The following is a 17324-nucleotide window of genomic DNA, read 5'->3' as shown; positions in this document are numbered from 1 at the left end:
CAAAATCATTTGGAGAGCCAGTGAATGCACCCACCTCAAACTCTTCTGGAAGCCAGTGAGTACACCCACCTTAAAATCATTTGGAGAGCCAGTGAATGCACCTACCTCAAACTCTTCTGGTAGCCAGTGAGTACACCCACCTTAAACTCTGCTGGAGATCCAGTGAGTACACCCAATTCAAATTCTGCCAGAAAGGCAGTAAGTACACTGATCTTAAACTTTGTCAGGGAGCCAGAAAGCCTCAAAATTGTTGGAGAGCCAGTGAGTACAGTACACCCACCTCAAACAATGTTAAAGAGCCAGTGAGTACATCCACCTAAAAATATTTTGGTGCGTCAGTGAATACACCTATTCTGTCTGAGAATCAGTTGAGTACACCCACCTTAAACTCTGCTGATGTTGTTGTTGATTCTGTCTGTACACATTCAGGAAGGCCCTACTACATAGTTTTTGGGAGATCTAAAGGAGGCCGTACAATAAGACTGTAGTGTGTATGGACACTTTAAGTCACCCCTGGACTGGCCTAAAAATCCAAGGGTCTCCCAAAATGAGTCACTTTAGACTATATATCAGTCTACAGGAAGCACTCTGTGTCATATTAATTGCCAGAAGCATTCCATTAGGATCCTTATTCTTGACTTTAAAATACTAGCACACATAGCTATGTTTAGCTAGCAAAATACATTTATTGATGGGGACATAATAAAAGCAATAGGTAATTTCGAGTACATTACAATCATTAGAGTGGTTGTAAACCCTTATATATGGACAGTGAAGTGACTGGCCTCAGTGATACACAGAAATGAAACAAATCCTCCTACATAAGTTGTACCTGTCTATCTGCAGTCTTCTCTTCTCTACATTTGTTCAAAAGTGCTGAATTTTAAAGCTTATCTGAGAGTTACACTCTGCAGAGCTCAGTGAGGAGAGCTCTGAAAGCTGATTGGAGGAAAGAGACACACCCCCTCCACACAGCTCAGAGGAACAGAGCTGAGGCTGTCACTCTGCTGAGAGTCCCTCCCCCATCACCATTTTTCTCTTGGTGTCAGAAACACCTGTCAGAAGTGACTCATGCAGATAGAAGACAGAAATGACACTTAGTGCTCTAAATTGAGACAAGTACACAGTATAGAGAGATATGCTTTGTTCATAAATCACGTGTGAGGTTTTCAACCACTTTAATACAAACAAATTGTAAAACTTTTGTGATCAGTAACACAATAGCTAACAGATAGCATGCAGAATAATATAAATGTCTGGTTTTAGGTTTTTGTTCCGATGTCATGGAGCGGAGTCATCTAGAAGGGTTCATTATTGATAAAATGATGGAATATGATGAAAGCTGCTTCGGGTTTGTCTTCTGGTACCATATGACCGGCTCCCTGTTAAACAAAGAAAATGGAAAATATTTTCTATAGGAAATGGCTAATAGCAGTAAAGCTGCAATATTTGATGGTGGAAAGACCAATGTACTAAGCAGACTGCATTAAGTGTCATGATTTTGACAGTGTGTTTGGTTTAACTAAAGAAGGTTTACCCTTTCGGATAAGTATGATTACCTCATGTGATAATCAGAATGACGTGTACTTAAAATACATGTTGCATTGTAAGAAGCAGTATATTCCAGCACATAGACAGAAACTACCATTTCTACTTTATCTCTGACGTGTCCAGTCCAGTGCAATGGGTGTTTCTTTACTGGCTTGTAAGGTCAATCCATTGTACTGTAGATATGACTGAGCACAGGCCTGGAGCTAAGTCGGCATACTAGGTGTATAAAGTAAAACACAGTGAGCGCTCCCGATGAAGCAGCAAATGCACTAAGGTAACCAGAAAAAACCTCTGCCAAAATGTAAACAAGGAGTGCAGTGCTAAAATTCAAATGAAGGCTAAACCAATAAAATGTATAAATAACAAATTAAATTCATAGAAAGTTCATAAAAGTTCATAAATTGATAGTAGTGATATAAGATCCCAACCGCAGCGATATTCAAGGGCTTGTGCTTTGAAGGTAAAGTAAAAATGCGCACTCACCAGATGTGCATTGAATATGCGCATATAAATATATCCAATATGGTCCATTTTGGGGAACAGGATATGCCAGGCATTTGGCAAACTTCCTTCAGGGTGTTAAACAGCACAGCAGAAACTCTTGGGCTGGGTAAGTGGTCAGCTCATCCAGAGTACCCCTTTAAGGATGGATGGGTCTGCAGCCTGTTTTACAGGGATTCCCTCCTCTGGGTGCTTGAATGAGCCAGGCTCGCAAGAAGGCTCTAAGGTGCTTCTCAAGCAATAGAATTTAATTTGTTATTGATAAATTTTATTGGTTTAGCCTTCATTTGAATTTTAGCGCTGCACTCCTGGCATACTAGGTGTAGTCAAGTCTTAGGGTTCCGGAGTTGCCATAAAGAAGAGATATTCACTAGACATGTGTGATTTGTTTAGTTATGGATCGAAATTCGGACAAAATTTTTGTTATTCAAAGATTTGGATGTATCCAAATCCCGGTATCACAATATTAACGAATTTCAACGAATGCAAAATAAATTATAACGAAAACAACAAATTAACTTGTATTCATTTGTTTTATTCAGATGACATGATGTGATCGTTAGGGCCATTTGTTAACCTCTTGCCGTCCGCCTGCTGTTTATAAACGGCAGGGCGGTGGCAGTCCAAGGTCGGGTTGCCGTTCCTAAACGGCACCCGCCTTTTCTAGCTGTGCGCGCTCCCTAGGAGCGCGCACCAGCGCGATCCGGTGTCCGCTGTGTCCTCCGGACACAGTGAAACACCGATCGTCGGACGGGACCTCTGTACGAGGTCCCGGTCATGTGATCACTGATTGGCGAATCAGTGATCACATGCAAAGTAGTGAGCAAGATGTCACTTGTGACATCATTGCTTACTACGTGTGAAATCTGTGAATGATCACAGAGGTCACATGGTACAAGGCTATTCACAACAGCCTTGTACCATGTGACAAGCTGTGACCAATCACAGCTCACTCAGTATTTCTCAATGACTGCAAGAATGCAGACAGAGAGAAAGAGAAATGATTGCTTTTACATCCTATATGGGTGTAAAAGCAATCAGTGTAAAAAAAAAAAAAAAAATCTTCATCACCCCCCACAAGTAGTACAGTGTCACCATGGTGACACTGTACTGCTAGGGTGACAGTATGTAAAAATAAAAAATAAAAATAAAAAATAATATAAAAAAAAATAAAATAAAAATGTAAAAAAAAATGTTTAAAATTTATAATGTTTTATTATAAACTAATTTGGATTTTTTTTTTTACTAAAAAAAATAACGGAATAAATTTTGGCCAAGATTTAGGATGAAATATTATTTATTTGCAAAATTTTATAAAAAAAAACACTTTTTTTCAAAATTTTTGGACTTTTTCATTTACATAGTAAAAAAAATAAAAATCCCAGCGGTGAATAAATACCACCAAAATAAAGCTTTATCTGTCTCAAAAAAATGGTAAAAAATTCATATGGGTACAGTATTGCATGACCGCGCAATTGTCATTCAAAGTGTGATAGCGCTGAAAGCTGAAAATTGCCCTGGACAGGAAGGGGGTAAAAGTGTCCGGACAGGAAGTGGTTAAGGATTTAAGCATCTGAACAAATGTAGCAACATAACAGATGACTCTAATTGGTTTGCATCTTTGTGTTTTATTCGGATGAGAGCGGTGCGGTAGTCTTTGACTAATCAGCTGATTCTTTTTGCATTAACATTTTTCATTATTATAAAAAATGCACAACATTTTTTGGAGAGTTAGCCTGGGTCAGGTTTAAGAGAAGGTTAATTGTAGAGGGCAGGTACTTTACCTTCAGGCTGGGTTCAAAAATATGCAGTGTGGTATATTGCATGTGATTCACACAGGAAACGCAGCGTATTCCTGTGCAAATCACATGCGAATTGTGTGCGATGCGATTGGAGCCATACATTTTCTTTGGCTCAAATTGCACCGCATCCACACCAAAAAGGTGCAGGACCCTTTTATTTGTCTGCACTAGAATCGGATCGCATGGGTATTCACACCCATGCAATGCACATCGCACCGTGTTTTGTGGACCAATTTCAGGGTGATGTTAACATACACACCCGCAGCGGTTCGCATAATATGGTGCAGAATTCGCACAGAAAACGCTGCGAATTCTGCACTGCATCAGTGTGAACCCAGCCTCGGGCCTGTTTATTAACCAGCAGAGCAGAGGGGATGGCTGATGGCAGTTTTGCTGTCTGCAATTAGGAGACCTGGAAGCAGCCTGCAAGTTTCCATAGCCTGACTTTGACCTGTTGGGTGAGCTTTCCTTTTTTTTTTTCGCACTATAAAGGAAAAAAGACTGAAATATTTGAAGAAAAAAAAATGTTTCTTTGTTTCTATTATAAAATTTTGCAATTTTTCTCCTTCACTTATGTGCGTTGATGAGGATGCACTGATAGGCAGCACTGATGGACATTGATGAGGCAGCACTGATGGGTACTGATAGGTTGCACTGATGGGCACTGATGAGGCAGCACTGATGGGTACTGATAGGCTGCACTGATGGGCACTGATGAGGCAGCACTGATGGGTACTGATAGGCTGCACTGATGGGCACTGATGAGGCAGCACTGATGGGTACTGATAGGCTGCACTGATGGGCACTGATGAGGCAGCACTGATGGGTACTGATAGGCTGCACTGATGGGCACTGATGAGGCAGCACTGATGGGTACGGATAGGCTGCACTGATGGGCACTGATGAGGCAGCACTGATGGGTACTGATAGGCTGCACTGATGATGGGCACTGAAAGGCAGCACTGAAGGGCACTGATTGATGGCACTGATGAGCACAGATTAGCAGGGCTGTTGGGCACTGAAGGTCAGCACTGCTGGGCACTATTGGGCACTTTTGGGGCTGCACTGATATTCAGGGAAGTGATAATGAGTGCTCTGATTATCTTTGTAGATGTCTGCTTTGACAGCTGCCAGTTATCAGTTACTTTCCTCGCGCTATGACGTCAGGAAAGTACTGCCGATAACCAGCAAGTGTATTTACATGGTTATCAGCTGTGATTGGACACAGCTAATCACAAATTAAAAGGCAGCCGTGATTGGCCTTTTACCGTTTCATGTGATGAGCTGTGTCCAAAGGGCACAGCGATCACAGAGAGCGCCAAGTGCATGCCGCTGGGGGTGGGCATTCTGAGAGCATGTTATATGACGCCCTCCCAGAACTGGGTGACCGCACTGTAGCCATCATTCGGCTATAGCGCTGTCAAAACAAAACCCAAACACACGCATGGAAATAAAAAAGAAACAGGATTTTTGCTCAGACGTTATTGGAAGATTGAAGGCAGTACAACTTTACCTCATTTACTAAGTTAGGTAAAAATTCCTTTTCAAACTTAAAGTTCAACTTTGCTATGTGACTGGCCTATACTTCTTTAGTAAATTGACCCCAATGCATGAAGTATAGAATCCATGATTTGACAAGGACAGTACAGAAAGAGTGAAGATGGTGTGGAAGACTTGTAGAGGGATAAGGTGTGATACAGAGGCATGGGTGGACATGACAAGAGTAGGGAAGACCTAAAGAAATGAGTATCCAATCTTAGGAATTGTACGGAATGATCAAAGAAGGAGAAGCTGCAATATAGATATTACTTATATGGTACCTTCACAGTCAGAAGAGTAAGATTGGCATATTGCTTCACAAAACCCGCAACCTGTGGAGGATCCTCCCCTGTGTACCACCATACATTGTAGGGTACCTGCATCTACATGGTATAAAGAATACATTACACAGTGCAAGCTGGGGAACAACACATACAAACAATATATTCCAAGGTGAGCTGAATTTAACGTGGAACCTCAGCCAAAAGCATGATTTCATTTTGGACTGAATGTTGAAAGGTTAGAACCTAATGTTGTTATTGCTGTATCTGTCAAAGTTGGCTAACACCAAGCCCACATAGAAATCGCACAATCGTTCCAGTGCAATTCACACCGCATTCAAAACGCACTCCATTTGCGATCTGCAGTGGGTGTCAATAATAAGTCAATGGCACCCCAAAAGCAGGTCGCAAATGCAGGGCGTTTGCTTGCACCAGATTGCATGGCAGTGCAGTGCAGTTCAGCTCCAGTGCATTTCCCAAAGCATGCAAAAAATTCAAAATAAATGGGTTGAAATCGCACTGCACAGAACCGTATGTGAATCGCACAGGAACGCACAGCGCATTCCTGAGCAGGCATGGTGTGAACTGGCCCTCAGCTGTCACTGGAACAGGAATAACAGGAAAACTCCCAATGGAGACCCCAGTTTCAATGACAAAAGTCAAAGATGACAGTTCCTCTCATTTTGGGGAGATATACCCACACTTCCTGTTGTGTCTTTAGGGAACATCTTCTCAATGGAGGACCCAGAACAGAAAAAAATGGCTGCAGCGACTCCTCAATTTACTATTAAGTATGTATTACTTGTACTGTGTGTTACTGAGATCCATGTAGATAAAAGTTACCTGCTTGAAAATATGTTCGTTCTCCAAGGCCCCACTGTATGTAGGAACATGGCCACTCTCTCTTTCTTGCTCCCGAGATAGACTATGGGATTTGTAGCATGCATAGAGCAGTGCCCATGACATGGGGCAGACTGGCAACTCATGGGGCCCCCGGGCAATAGGAGATCATGGGGCCCCTGTGTCCTCACCCACACTGAAACCACACCCAAAAAAAGGTACCAGGGGCATCTCATGGGGCCCTCTACTGACCACAGGCCCTCGGGCAGTACCCGAGTGCCCAAATGGTCAGTCCGCCACTGCACATGACCACAACTAATGTGCAGAGCTGTGAAGGGGAAAATGAGAGGTTTGGTTGCTCAAGGAGGCAGAAACAATTTAATGAAAAATAGATTACGGGGCCATTAAGTAGTGGATGTGTATAGATTATTTTTGAAGAATAAGGATATTGTTTAGTGTCAGTTTAACACACACTACTGCTGAGAAAAGTTGCACTGCTTACCCTCTCCACCATTCACAGAACTCCTACTATTAGTGTTCCACAATGTATCTTGTTCTGTGGATGGGCAGCAGAGATCCTGTCAATCCCCTGCGTCTCTAGTCACAAAACATAATTTAGTAGTGGACAATAATACCATATTTGTGAGTGGTGGAGGGGCAAAAGGAGGCAGGTGAGTGGTGCAACTTTTCTCAGTAGCAGCTGCTGTTAACCTTTACAGTGCTGGAAGACAGAGGCTCAGGGCAATATCTGGTGGCTCTGAAGGGAACAATGCAGGAAAGGTTTGTAGCAGATGAAGTCATGAGCCACACAACATTGGACATACTGTAATTAAAGTGTATGGTGATGTATCCCACAAAACCTTAACTTTAATTATGATATAATTTGCTTATGTATGGTAATTGCTTATAAAAGGCAATTTGCCCTATTAGGGCTTAAGAAGAAGAGTCTGGTGTGCAGTGATCCCCATATTCAGATATGTCACCTGGCTTGTCTGCCCCCACCATTTGTACGTATAGTCCATAGTATACAGGGATACACATACCTTCAGTTTAAGCGAGGTTATGAACCAGTCAACACCCAGAAAATTGCAAGCCATATCTATATCTCCGCTGTATACAAAAATACGGTAGCCCTATAGAAAAGAGCACACCAACAATTCTGTTTACAACAGTACAAATAGATGCCTATAGAATTAAGTAGAGAACAGTGTGCATATCAGTCAGCAAGTGCAAAATCCATTCTGAATTCAGTGAAGTGATCTCTAATAGGTCAATTTTGGTTACAGAGCTTTGTGCACCATCATTGCTCCTTGACCAACCTTGACTTGGGTTCCATTCACATCTCTGTATCAGAGGCACAGTGCATTTTAGGTGTAGTGTGTTTTGATGCATTTTATGGGCATTTGATGTGTTTTACCACTCATCCCTACTGAGGAGGCATTTCTTACAGTATGTTTTACCACTCATCCCTACTGAGGGGGCATTTCTTACAGTATGTTTTACCACTCATCCCTACTGAGGAGGCATTTCTTACAGTATGTTTTACCACTCATCCCTACTGAGGAGTATTTTACAGTATGTTTTACTACTCATCCCTACTGAGGAGGCATTTCTTACAGTATGTTTTACCACTCATCCCTACTGAGGAAGTATTTCTTACAGTATGTTTTACCACTCATCCCTACTGAGGAGGCATTTCTTACAGTATGTTTTACCACTCATCCCTACTGAGGAGGCATTTCTTACAGTATGTTTTACCACTCATCCCTACTGAGGAGGCATTTCTTACAGTATGTTTTACCACTCATCCCTACTGAGGAGGCATTTCTTACAGTATGTTTTACCACTCATCCCTACTGAGGAGTATTTTACAGTATGTTTTACTACTCATCCCTACTGAGGAGGCATTTCTTACAGTATGTTTTACCACTCATCCCTACTGAGGAGGTATTTCTTACAGTATGTTTTACCACTCATCCCTACTGAGGAGTATTTCTTACAGTATGTTTTACCACTCATCCCTACTGAAGGGGATTTCTTACAGTATGTTTTACCACTCATCCCTACTGAGGGGGATTTCTTACAGTATGTTTTACCACTCATCCGTACTGAGGGGGATTTCTTACAGTATGTTTTACCACTCATCCCTACTGAGGGGGATTTCTTACAGTATGTTTTACCACTCATCCCTACTGAGGAGGCATTTCTTACAGTATGTTTTACCACTCATCCCTACTGAGGGGGCATTTCTTACAGTATGTTTTACCACTCATCCCTACTGAGGAGGCATTTCTTACAGTATGTTTTACCACTCATCCCTACTGAGGGGGCATTTCTTACAGTATGTTTTACCACTCATCCCTACTGAGGGGGCATTTCTTACAATATGTTTTACCACTCATCCCTACTGAGGAGGCATTTCTTACAATATGTTTTACCACTCATCCCTACTGAGGAGGCATTTCTTACAGTATGTTTTACCACTCATCCCTACTGAAAGGGATTTCTTACAGTATGTTTTACCACTCATCCCTACTGAGGAGGCATTTTTTACAGTATGTTTTACCACTCATCCCTACTGAGGAGGCATTTCTTACAGTATGTTTTACCACTCATCCTTACTGAGGAGTATTTCTTACAGTATGTTTTACCACTCATCCCTACTGAGGAGACATTTCATACAGTATGTTTTAACACTCATCCCTACTGAAGGGGCATTTCTTACAGTATGTTTTACCACTCATCCCTACTGAGGAGACATTTCATACAGTATGTTTTAACACTCATCCCTACTGAAGGGGCATTTCTTACAGTATGTTTTACCACTCATCCCTACTGAGGAGGCATTTCTTACAGTATGTTTTACCACTCATCCCTACTGAGGAGTATTTCTTACCGTATGTTTTACCACTCATCCTTACTGAGGAGACATTTCATACAGTATGTTTTAACACTCATCCCTACTGAAGGGGCATTTCTTACAGTATGTTTTACCACTCATCCCTACTGAAGGGGCATTTTGATGGAAACTGTCAACTGATGGAAAGAAGCAACCAACTGTTTTTTTGTTTTTTTCAAACCGAAACCAGGTGTATAAATGTCCCTAATGCAATAAACCCAATACAAGTTCATTTAAAGCTAAACTTTAGGCAGATATAAAATACCCTAATGAATGCAGCTCTGTAATCTGCTCACTGATACATCAATACATTTATATTTTAATGTAAGCAGTTTAAGTAACTGAATTCGACCTCTCCTTCCAAGAATACTAGCTGCTTGGCTATCATACTAATCCTCTGACTTTCTGAGTCACGGCACCAGAAGAAGCACACAGACCAGGAGCTGTAACCTCATTCTGAATTCCCTGGCTGCAAGCTTGTTCTGCCTCAGCAATTATGAAAGTAATGAAGTCAGACAGCCATGCAGTTAGCATTTTCAGAAGAAACTCAGCAATGGCAGTCTCTATACTTCTCTTATAATGGTTTTCCGTTAAAAAAAAGCCTGATATGTTAAAGAAGATCGACAGGCTCCAGGTTCCCCCCATAGGCTTCAAACATGTCTAGTTGTTTCAGCTCTGAGGAAGGGAGCTCGTCTCCTGAAACGCGTTAGGTCACCCTGTCATAAGACCAACATTTTCTGGGACTGTCACATTGGTTCCTTGCTTTTACTTATGACTCTTTGTTTGTGAGTATACACTTTTGTCATTTTCAATAAATTCTTTTTTTATCACGGTAATGCACGAGGAGAGTGCGTCCTTATTTTCTTTTTCCAGTATTATCAAGATTCCCTGATCTGATCAGCAAGTGACTGGTACCATGTTCCTGGGACGTGTATGGACCTGAGCAATGGTTTTGCTTTTCTTTCATATGTACTCTTCATACCATTACTAGAATCTAGGAAAACTTTGATTATTTTACAGGATATATCGTAAGCGAAATATTTTCAGTAAAGAGGACCTGTTTAGACCATAGAGATACATTCCTGCCTCCTCCCAGAAACAGAGTTGTTCCCATAAGTTGTTAGCGAGGTCTTGTAAATACAGGACTGTCTTTTCATGCCTCGAGCAAGCTTCGGAAGCAGAACGTGACCCTCGGGATAGGAATATCATTTGATAAATATAAATCATGGCGAAGTATGTCTACTGTGTGAAATAAGGTCATTAAAAATATTCACAACACCTTCTATACAGTTGGAGCAGGCAGTTATCATATGATGCAACAAGCTAGAGATTCAATATTCTGAAATCGCACATAGCTAAGCATTCTCATGATAAACTGATTTAACATCTTTTATATTTCTTTTCCTACCTTGTATTAACTTCTTGCTGACCACATATTGCATATATGTAGCAGCAGGTCTCATATGCATCCATGGGGCTCTGAGGTTCTGTGCCAAGAACATGCTGGAGCAAAGTAAATACTCATATGAGTATGTTATGAGTAAGCACAGTATTGTGTGAAACGCGTCAACAGCTACCCTGTATCCTCTGTGTTGGTGTTGTATCTTTCTTTGATACTTGGTGGAATAAATTATCAACAGTCCAGTGATGGTGTGCAGCTATTCATTTACTTTGCTCCAGCATGTTCTTAGCACAGAACCTCGAAGTAAATGAATAGCTGCACACCACCGCTGGACTGTTCGATAATGTATTCCACCAAGTATCAAACAGGGTAGCTGTTGATGCGTTTAACACAATGCTGCGCTTACTCATAACATACTCATACAAGTAAGCGCAGAACTGTGTGAAACGCATTAACAGCTACTCTGTATCCTCTGTGTTTGTGTGCTGTCTGTATTTGATACTTGGTGGAATAAATTATTGAACAGTCCAGCAATGGTGTCCAGCTATTCATTTTCCTTGTTCCAATGTGTACGGTGGTGTGCCAGGGCGGGCACCTGCATGGGTGGGAGGACTATGAAGGGCTTATAGTGTCTCGCTTGGAGCAGTGTCTCTTCACACTAAGAGCATGCTCCCTACACTGACAGCTCTCGGTCTCTGTTTGAGACTGAATAGGCTCCAGATTATGTGACTACTGTAACAGCCAATCACAGAAATCACATGATCAGGAGCCACCTTTGCCTCACCACTTTTGATGCCCACTTAAAAGGCCACTGGCACGTGGTAGCAAAGAGTTGAAGTGTCCATGTCTAGATAAAATAAAAACAAAAACGTATGTATTATATATCAACACATGCACATGTTCAGTCCTATCTACACTCACCGGCAAATTCATTAGGTACACCTTGCTAGTGCCATGAAAATATTTTCCACACCATTACACCTCCACCACCATTGATACAAGACAGGTTGGATCCATGCTTTCATGTTGTTTATGACAAATTCTGACCCTACTACCTAAAATGTCACAGCTTCCAATCTGCCCATTCTCCTCTGACATCAACAAGGCATTTTCATCCACACAACTGCCTCTCAGTGGATATTTTCTCCTTTTCAGACCATTCTCTGTAAACCCTAGAGATGGTTGTGTGTGACAATCCCAGTAGATGAGCAGTTTTTTTAAATACTCAGACCAGTCAACTCGGCACCAACAACCATGCTATGTTCAAAGTCACTTAAATCCTCTTTCTTCCCCATTCTGATGCTTGGTTTGTACTTTAGCAAGTCGTCTTCACCATATCTACATGCCTAAATGCATTGAGTTACTGCCATGTGATTGGCTGAATAGCAATTTGTGTTACCAAGCAATTGTACCTATAAAAGTGGCTGGTGTGTGTATATAAAACTGTCTTCATTCATGGCAGTTTTTCCTGATTTATATACATCTTTCCAGCCTTTGTTGGATAGTAACATTTCAACTGACATAAAGGACAGCTCAATACTCATCCTCTCTTTGTCCTCCACAGAAAGTCCACTGACTCCAGTAGCCGTACTCCACTTCCAGACTCAATGACACCAAGCCTCAATCAACCCAAACATCAGCACACAAAAAGTTATGGCTCCACCATAGTGTGTGACCTGTGTACGCTACTCTACTCTGCCCACAGTACAATGCTGGATAGTAGGTGGGAAAAGGTCAGAAGTCATGCCGCTTGGATGAAGGCTTATAGGTGAATAGAGGGACATTTTTCTTGAAAGATGGACTTCAGCCTTTTTTGGAAAATTAAAAGTCAACAGCTACAAATATTGTAGCTGCTGATGCTTAAAAATTAGGTACTTACCAGTGCCTGGGGTCCAGCACTGTCTTCCCATAGCTGGCTTTTCTCACTGATACAGGACCCTGCACCACCATCTGGGATTTGAGTGCTGGCTGTGACTATTTGAATCACAGCCAATCTCACACTGTACATGTGTGAGATTGTGCAGTGCTATGGGATTGCTCCTGCAGTCACCTGACATATGTGACATGTCCCAGGAGGCTACGGGCAGGAGGTGTGGGCAAGGGTCAAGCCTAAGTGGATGTCATTATCCTCTAGGCATGAATTGAGGAAATAAGAGTTCGTACCTGTCAAAAAAAAGTACCCACTCCAAAAAAAAACCACAACAAAAAAAACATCAAAAGAGTTAGGGGCAGGGATGGGAAGGAGGAATATTGACACATTTGAGTGACAGTCCACTTTAAATTGGAAGAGGAGGTGAGGGGAGATCTTTCAAAGGGGACCGTTTTTTTTTTTTTTGTGAAAACGGTCAAAAGGTTGGAATTGTATCTTTGGAGAGATTTGGACAGAAGCAGGCCATACATGTAAAGATTTATTTTGTTCAGACTGGGAGATTCGAACAGATTCCTCCATCCATTCTAACACCGTAGATGGAGGAATCTTCCACTGCGACTGTCAGAATAACCAAACAATGCCTGCATATGATTGGATACAGGCGCCAGTTAGCCAACTATTTTCCACCCAGCTCCTTGCCAACGGGACCAATGAAGTGAATTTTGGTCGATTCAATGCATGCATGGCCAGCTTGTACTTTCTGTTGCATCACTCGAACAGGAAATGAAGATAAATTGTCTAGACTTTAAGGAATTTGTGTAGTGTAGTGTATTCTAACAAACTCCAAAAACATAACATAGACCACCCTGGAGTGCTGTCATGGGGACCACAAACTGCAACAGTTCTAATGATGGCATAACACACTTACAGTATGTACTGTATGTTGTGGGCTTTTGAATCATGTCTCAAAAATATGACTTTTATCAAGACATAATATTATATGGCAAACAGCTCAGCAATAGCCGGATGCTAAGAGTTAATTTTGTCTTGGTTGAACCATCTAGCTAGAGAAATGTAATGGGTAAAGGGATTGTTTTTCTTTCCTCCTAGAGACAATACTATTTTAAAGTTCTACAGGTGATCAAACACCATCATTCAGACTTCAATAAGCAGGTAAACATATACAAGGTCTGGACATGACAATAGAGGAACCAAACTGATTGTCTGAGAGCTTACCCAAACCTTGTAGAGTGTGATGAACCAACAGACCTCTGAAACTATTACCATATACTATTGTTCACCAAGGGTGAAAGCATTAACAATTGTTTACTATGAGCCCAATACAAGGGCCATGCAAATAGAGAGTTTTTTTCCCTACACAGAGAAAAATGTTGATTCTGAAACAAAGGGGTGAAATTCAGGACATTTAAGTCTAAAAGTTCACTGTATATCATTACAAAAATGTATTACAAAAACAGATTATAAATAAGATGTCATAGACTTTAAACACCACTAAATACTCAGCAATGGGAACTATATATCACTAACTTGAGTATTGAGATGATGGGAAGTAAGATGTATTATAAACTAGCATTAGTTACATGTCTTATCAGGAAACAAACAGGATGATACTTCAAGGAGGAATAACCGAATATACACCTATATTCCATGGTCCCTATTTAGAATATCATAGGTATGATCACTGCTATATCTGGAAAGTGCTGTATATTTTATTCCTGAAATTACCTGAAGATTCCACCCAAGATATGAGTCATATCAAATACTCACATTGTTCTGTGATACATGACCGCCACCTGGCGGGCAGGTGAGAAATAGCTTATGTACACACATTTCTCAACTAGCCAATCAGGAAGCCTGGTGGGAAGGTATCTTAGAACAATGGACTAGTGGATATAAAAAGCCCATGTGCTGTAACAGAAAAAAAAAAACCTCATGAAAAAGAAGAACCCTCATAAGACCTGATGGAAAGACCTGACATCTGAAGAAGATCTCTACTGAATAACTACTCTTCCATCTTTTCAAACTTCCTAAAACTTTAAACCTCTAATCTTATAACTTCCTACATTCTCCCCTATTGAATCTATCACTTGCCTATATATCAGTCTAAAGGCGTTCCACTGCCAGCTAAATCCACGGGAGAGTTGCCTAGTCTGACGTCCGGGTGTGGTGAGATGTTTATTTGATTTTGTATTAATTATTTCCTCTGTTGTGTAGAATCATAAAATTACCTTAGTGTATTACAACAATATTGGATAGTTAGATATATGTAGTCAGATACTGTGTTACTGTTAAAAAAAATTGTTGATTGCCATATTATAAATTTTTCCATATTTCATAATTTATTGAATATTAATAACCAGAGTATCACATATCAAGGGCTTACTTCTTGCAAGCCTATGGCCACGGCATGTAAGAATATAACCTTTGAGATATTCGAAATTATTAATTATTAATAAATTTAATAAAAATCATATCATTTAAATTTGTGATTGATGTAATTAGTTAGAGACATTATTAGTGTGTCTTACATTGGTAGGATATATTTTTGATTGTGTGTACCAATATTCATTTATCACCAGTCTTTTGTGTTTTGTGTTAATATATATATAATTTTTGTACATAAATAAATTTTTATATTTATCTATTATAAGGCAAATTTTGTGTGTATGGTACGAAATCATATTGGCTAAAAGAATTCAAGGTATAATAATAAGTGGTGATCGAATTATCAAGGTGTCCAAATTATTGGTTTACTAAATATTTGCCGTATTTTAACGGCTGGAGGCACTGTAATATTTCATCTAAGGGAAAGGGACACGCCCTTTATAAATAATATATATCCTTACATAAACCACCACAACATAAATTTGGAGGCGCTGCTGAGAGCCATAGAAATCGTACCATAACACAAAACGCACTGGTGATTGTATATTTGTACACTTTATCAAACATATATTTTGTATCAAAATGGCATCCAGTAATCACGGATCCACCTCTTCCAAGCATAACGAGGAAAATATGGCGGCTCAAGGCATTGAGCAGGAAGTTATGAAGCCAGCTCGGAAAGCTGCCGGTGCTTGGCAGAAGTATGTTGAAAATGAAGTAATAAATTATCTCCGCAAGAAATTGAATTTGGGGGATAGCAATAATGAATTTGTGGATGAAGAGAAAGAGCAGGCCATGAATACCTTTGAGGACCTGTTCAACCAAAAGGGCCAGGTTGTTGGGTTTTTAATGGCATTTGCTGGAGCAGAAAGTGATAGAGGCCGTGACAGACTTCTCCTAGAAGCTTGGCCCATGTTATGGTTCATGACCGCTGGAGCTGCCCAGCAGACCAAGACTCTAAGGGAAGAGTTGTCAGAGGCCCGCCTCTTGTTAGAAAGCAAAAATCAGGACATTGAGTCTTTGAAAGGGAAGCTTGGTCATGCCGGTATTCGTTTAGACGAATCCGAGAAACATTATGATAGATTGGTCGGAGACTTTCGAAGTGCTCAGGACCTATATGAAAGAAACTTTCAGGAATTAAAACAACTTCAGAAGAAGTATCAGGACTTAAAAGATGAGGTGGAGTACTTCAGATCAGAGAGGTTATCTCCTGTCAAAATTAAAGTTCACCCAGGGGATAAGCATGACCAGTCAGAACTTACCTTGATAAAATCTGAGCAGAAAACTCTGGAGGAGCAGATTATAAGGTTGACGGCCCAAATAAATTCTGGGGTCCAAAGACGGACCAACCCAGTCAAGCCAGAGGCTGATGAGCGGAGATACGCGCATCACAGCGAAGTATCTGATAGTGAGTCAGGGTCAGAATATAGGTCACCTCCTAGGCTTTCAAGATACACTCCAGAGCGCTCTGAAGAAAGATATGAGGTTTCATATAGGCAGGAAGGGAAATCCCAGGGGTCATTCAGGAGATATGACACCCCAAAGGTCATTAAGTTCCTGAAGGACACTGTTCCTATGTTTTCTAAGAAAGGGTCCCTTGAAATCACCGAACACATGAAAACATATGAACAGACGTTAGAGATTCTGGGCATTAGAGATGACCACACCAAAATAGAATTGCTGCCATGGGTGTTTGAGGAGAAATACCGGCAATTCTTTGAGACCTTGAGGGCCTATTCCAATCAGTCCTGGAGAGAGGTTAAACATAAGTGCCACATGGAATTTGGGCCTTATAAAACTGTAACCTCTGCCAAGGCTGCGGCCTACAATTTAAAGTGTGGTCCTCACCAAAGCCCTGCAGAATTTCTGGCTGTCCTCAGAAATGCCTATTTCCTGGCTGAAAAGGATCCCAATCCTAACCAGCCAGAATTCAAGACACTATTCTATGAAGCATTACCTGCTTACATAAAATTGGGACTTGCAAAGGATTACAGAAAGGGATGCTCTCTTGATTGGTTGGTGAGAGAGAGTGACTATTTATTCTCGATCCAACAGTCCAGTGAGGGCGGGATAAAAAGAGAACCTAAAAATAGCCCCAAGATAGTAGCAGCCACTACCGTTTCCCCTCCAAATCCAAATGTGCAGGCAGAGAAGAAATCATATGCGGAAGTAGTCCGTGGGGGTAAAACCAATGGTTCCCCTAGATTTGCACCTCAAACCCAGCAAGTGAAGG

General features: G+C 41.0%; 1 protein-coding gene across 2 annotated transcripts in view; it reads right to left on the bottom strand.

The window, feature by feature from the left end:
* Positions 1–666: 666 nt before the first annotated feature.
* The window catches only part of LOC149465883 (lysosomal protective protein-like), a 68051-nt gene continuing 51393 nt past the window's right edge, over positions 667–17324 (bottom strand). For both annotated transcript variants that reach the window (XM_089673416.1, XM_089673417.1), the window contains 3 exons: positions 7558–7647; positions 5675–5776; positions 667–1382 (listed from right to left, as the gene is read on the bottom strand). In XM_089673416.1, coding sequence (XP_089529542.1) covers positions 1299–1382; positions 5675–5776; positions 7558–7647 — 276 coding nt within the window. In that variant the 3' untranslated portion in view covers positions 667–1298. The remainder of the gene's footprint in view (positions 1383–5674; positions 5777–7557; positions 7648–17324) is intronic.

Source organism: Staurois parvus, unplaced genomic scaffold, assembly GCF_062004578.1.
Source record: "Staurois parvus isolate SC_StPar_1 unplaced genomic scaffold, SC_StPar_1.0 ptg000137l, whole genome shotgun sequence".
Classification (NCBI taxonomy): Eukaryota; Metazoa; Chordata; class Amphibia; order Anura; family Ranidae; genus Staurois; species Staurois parvus.
This window is presented reverse-complemented; position numbering and strand designations above follow the sequence as displayed.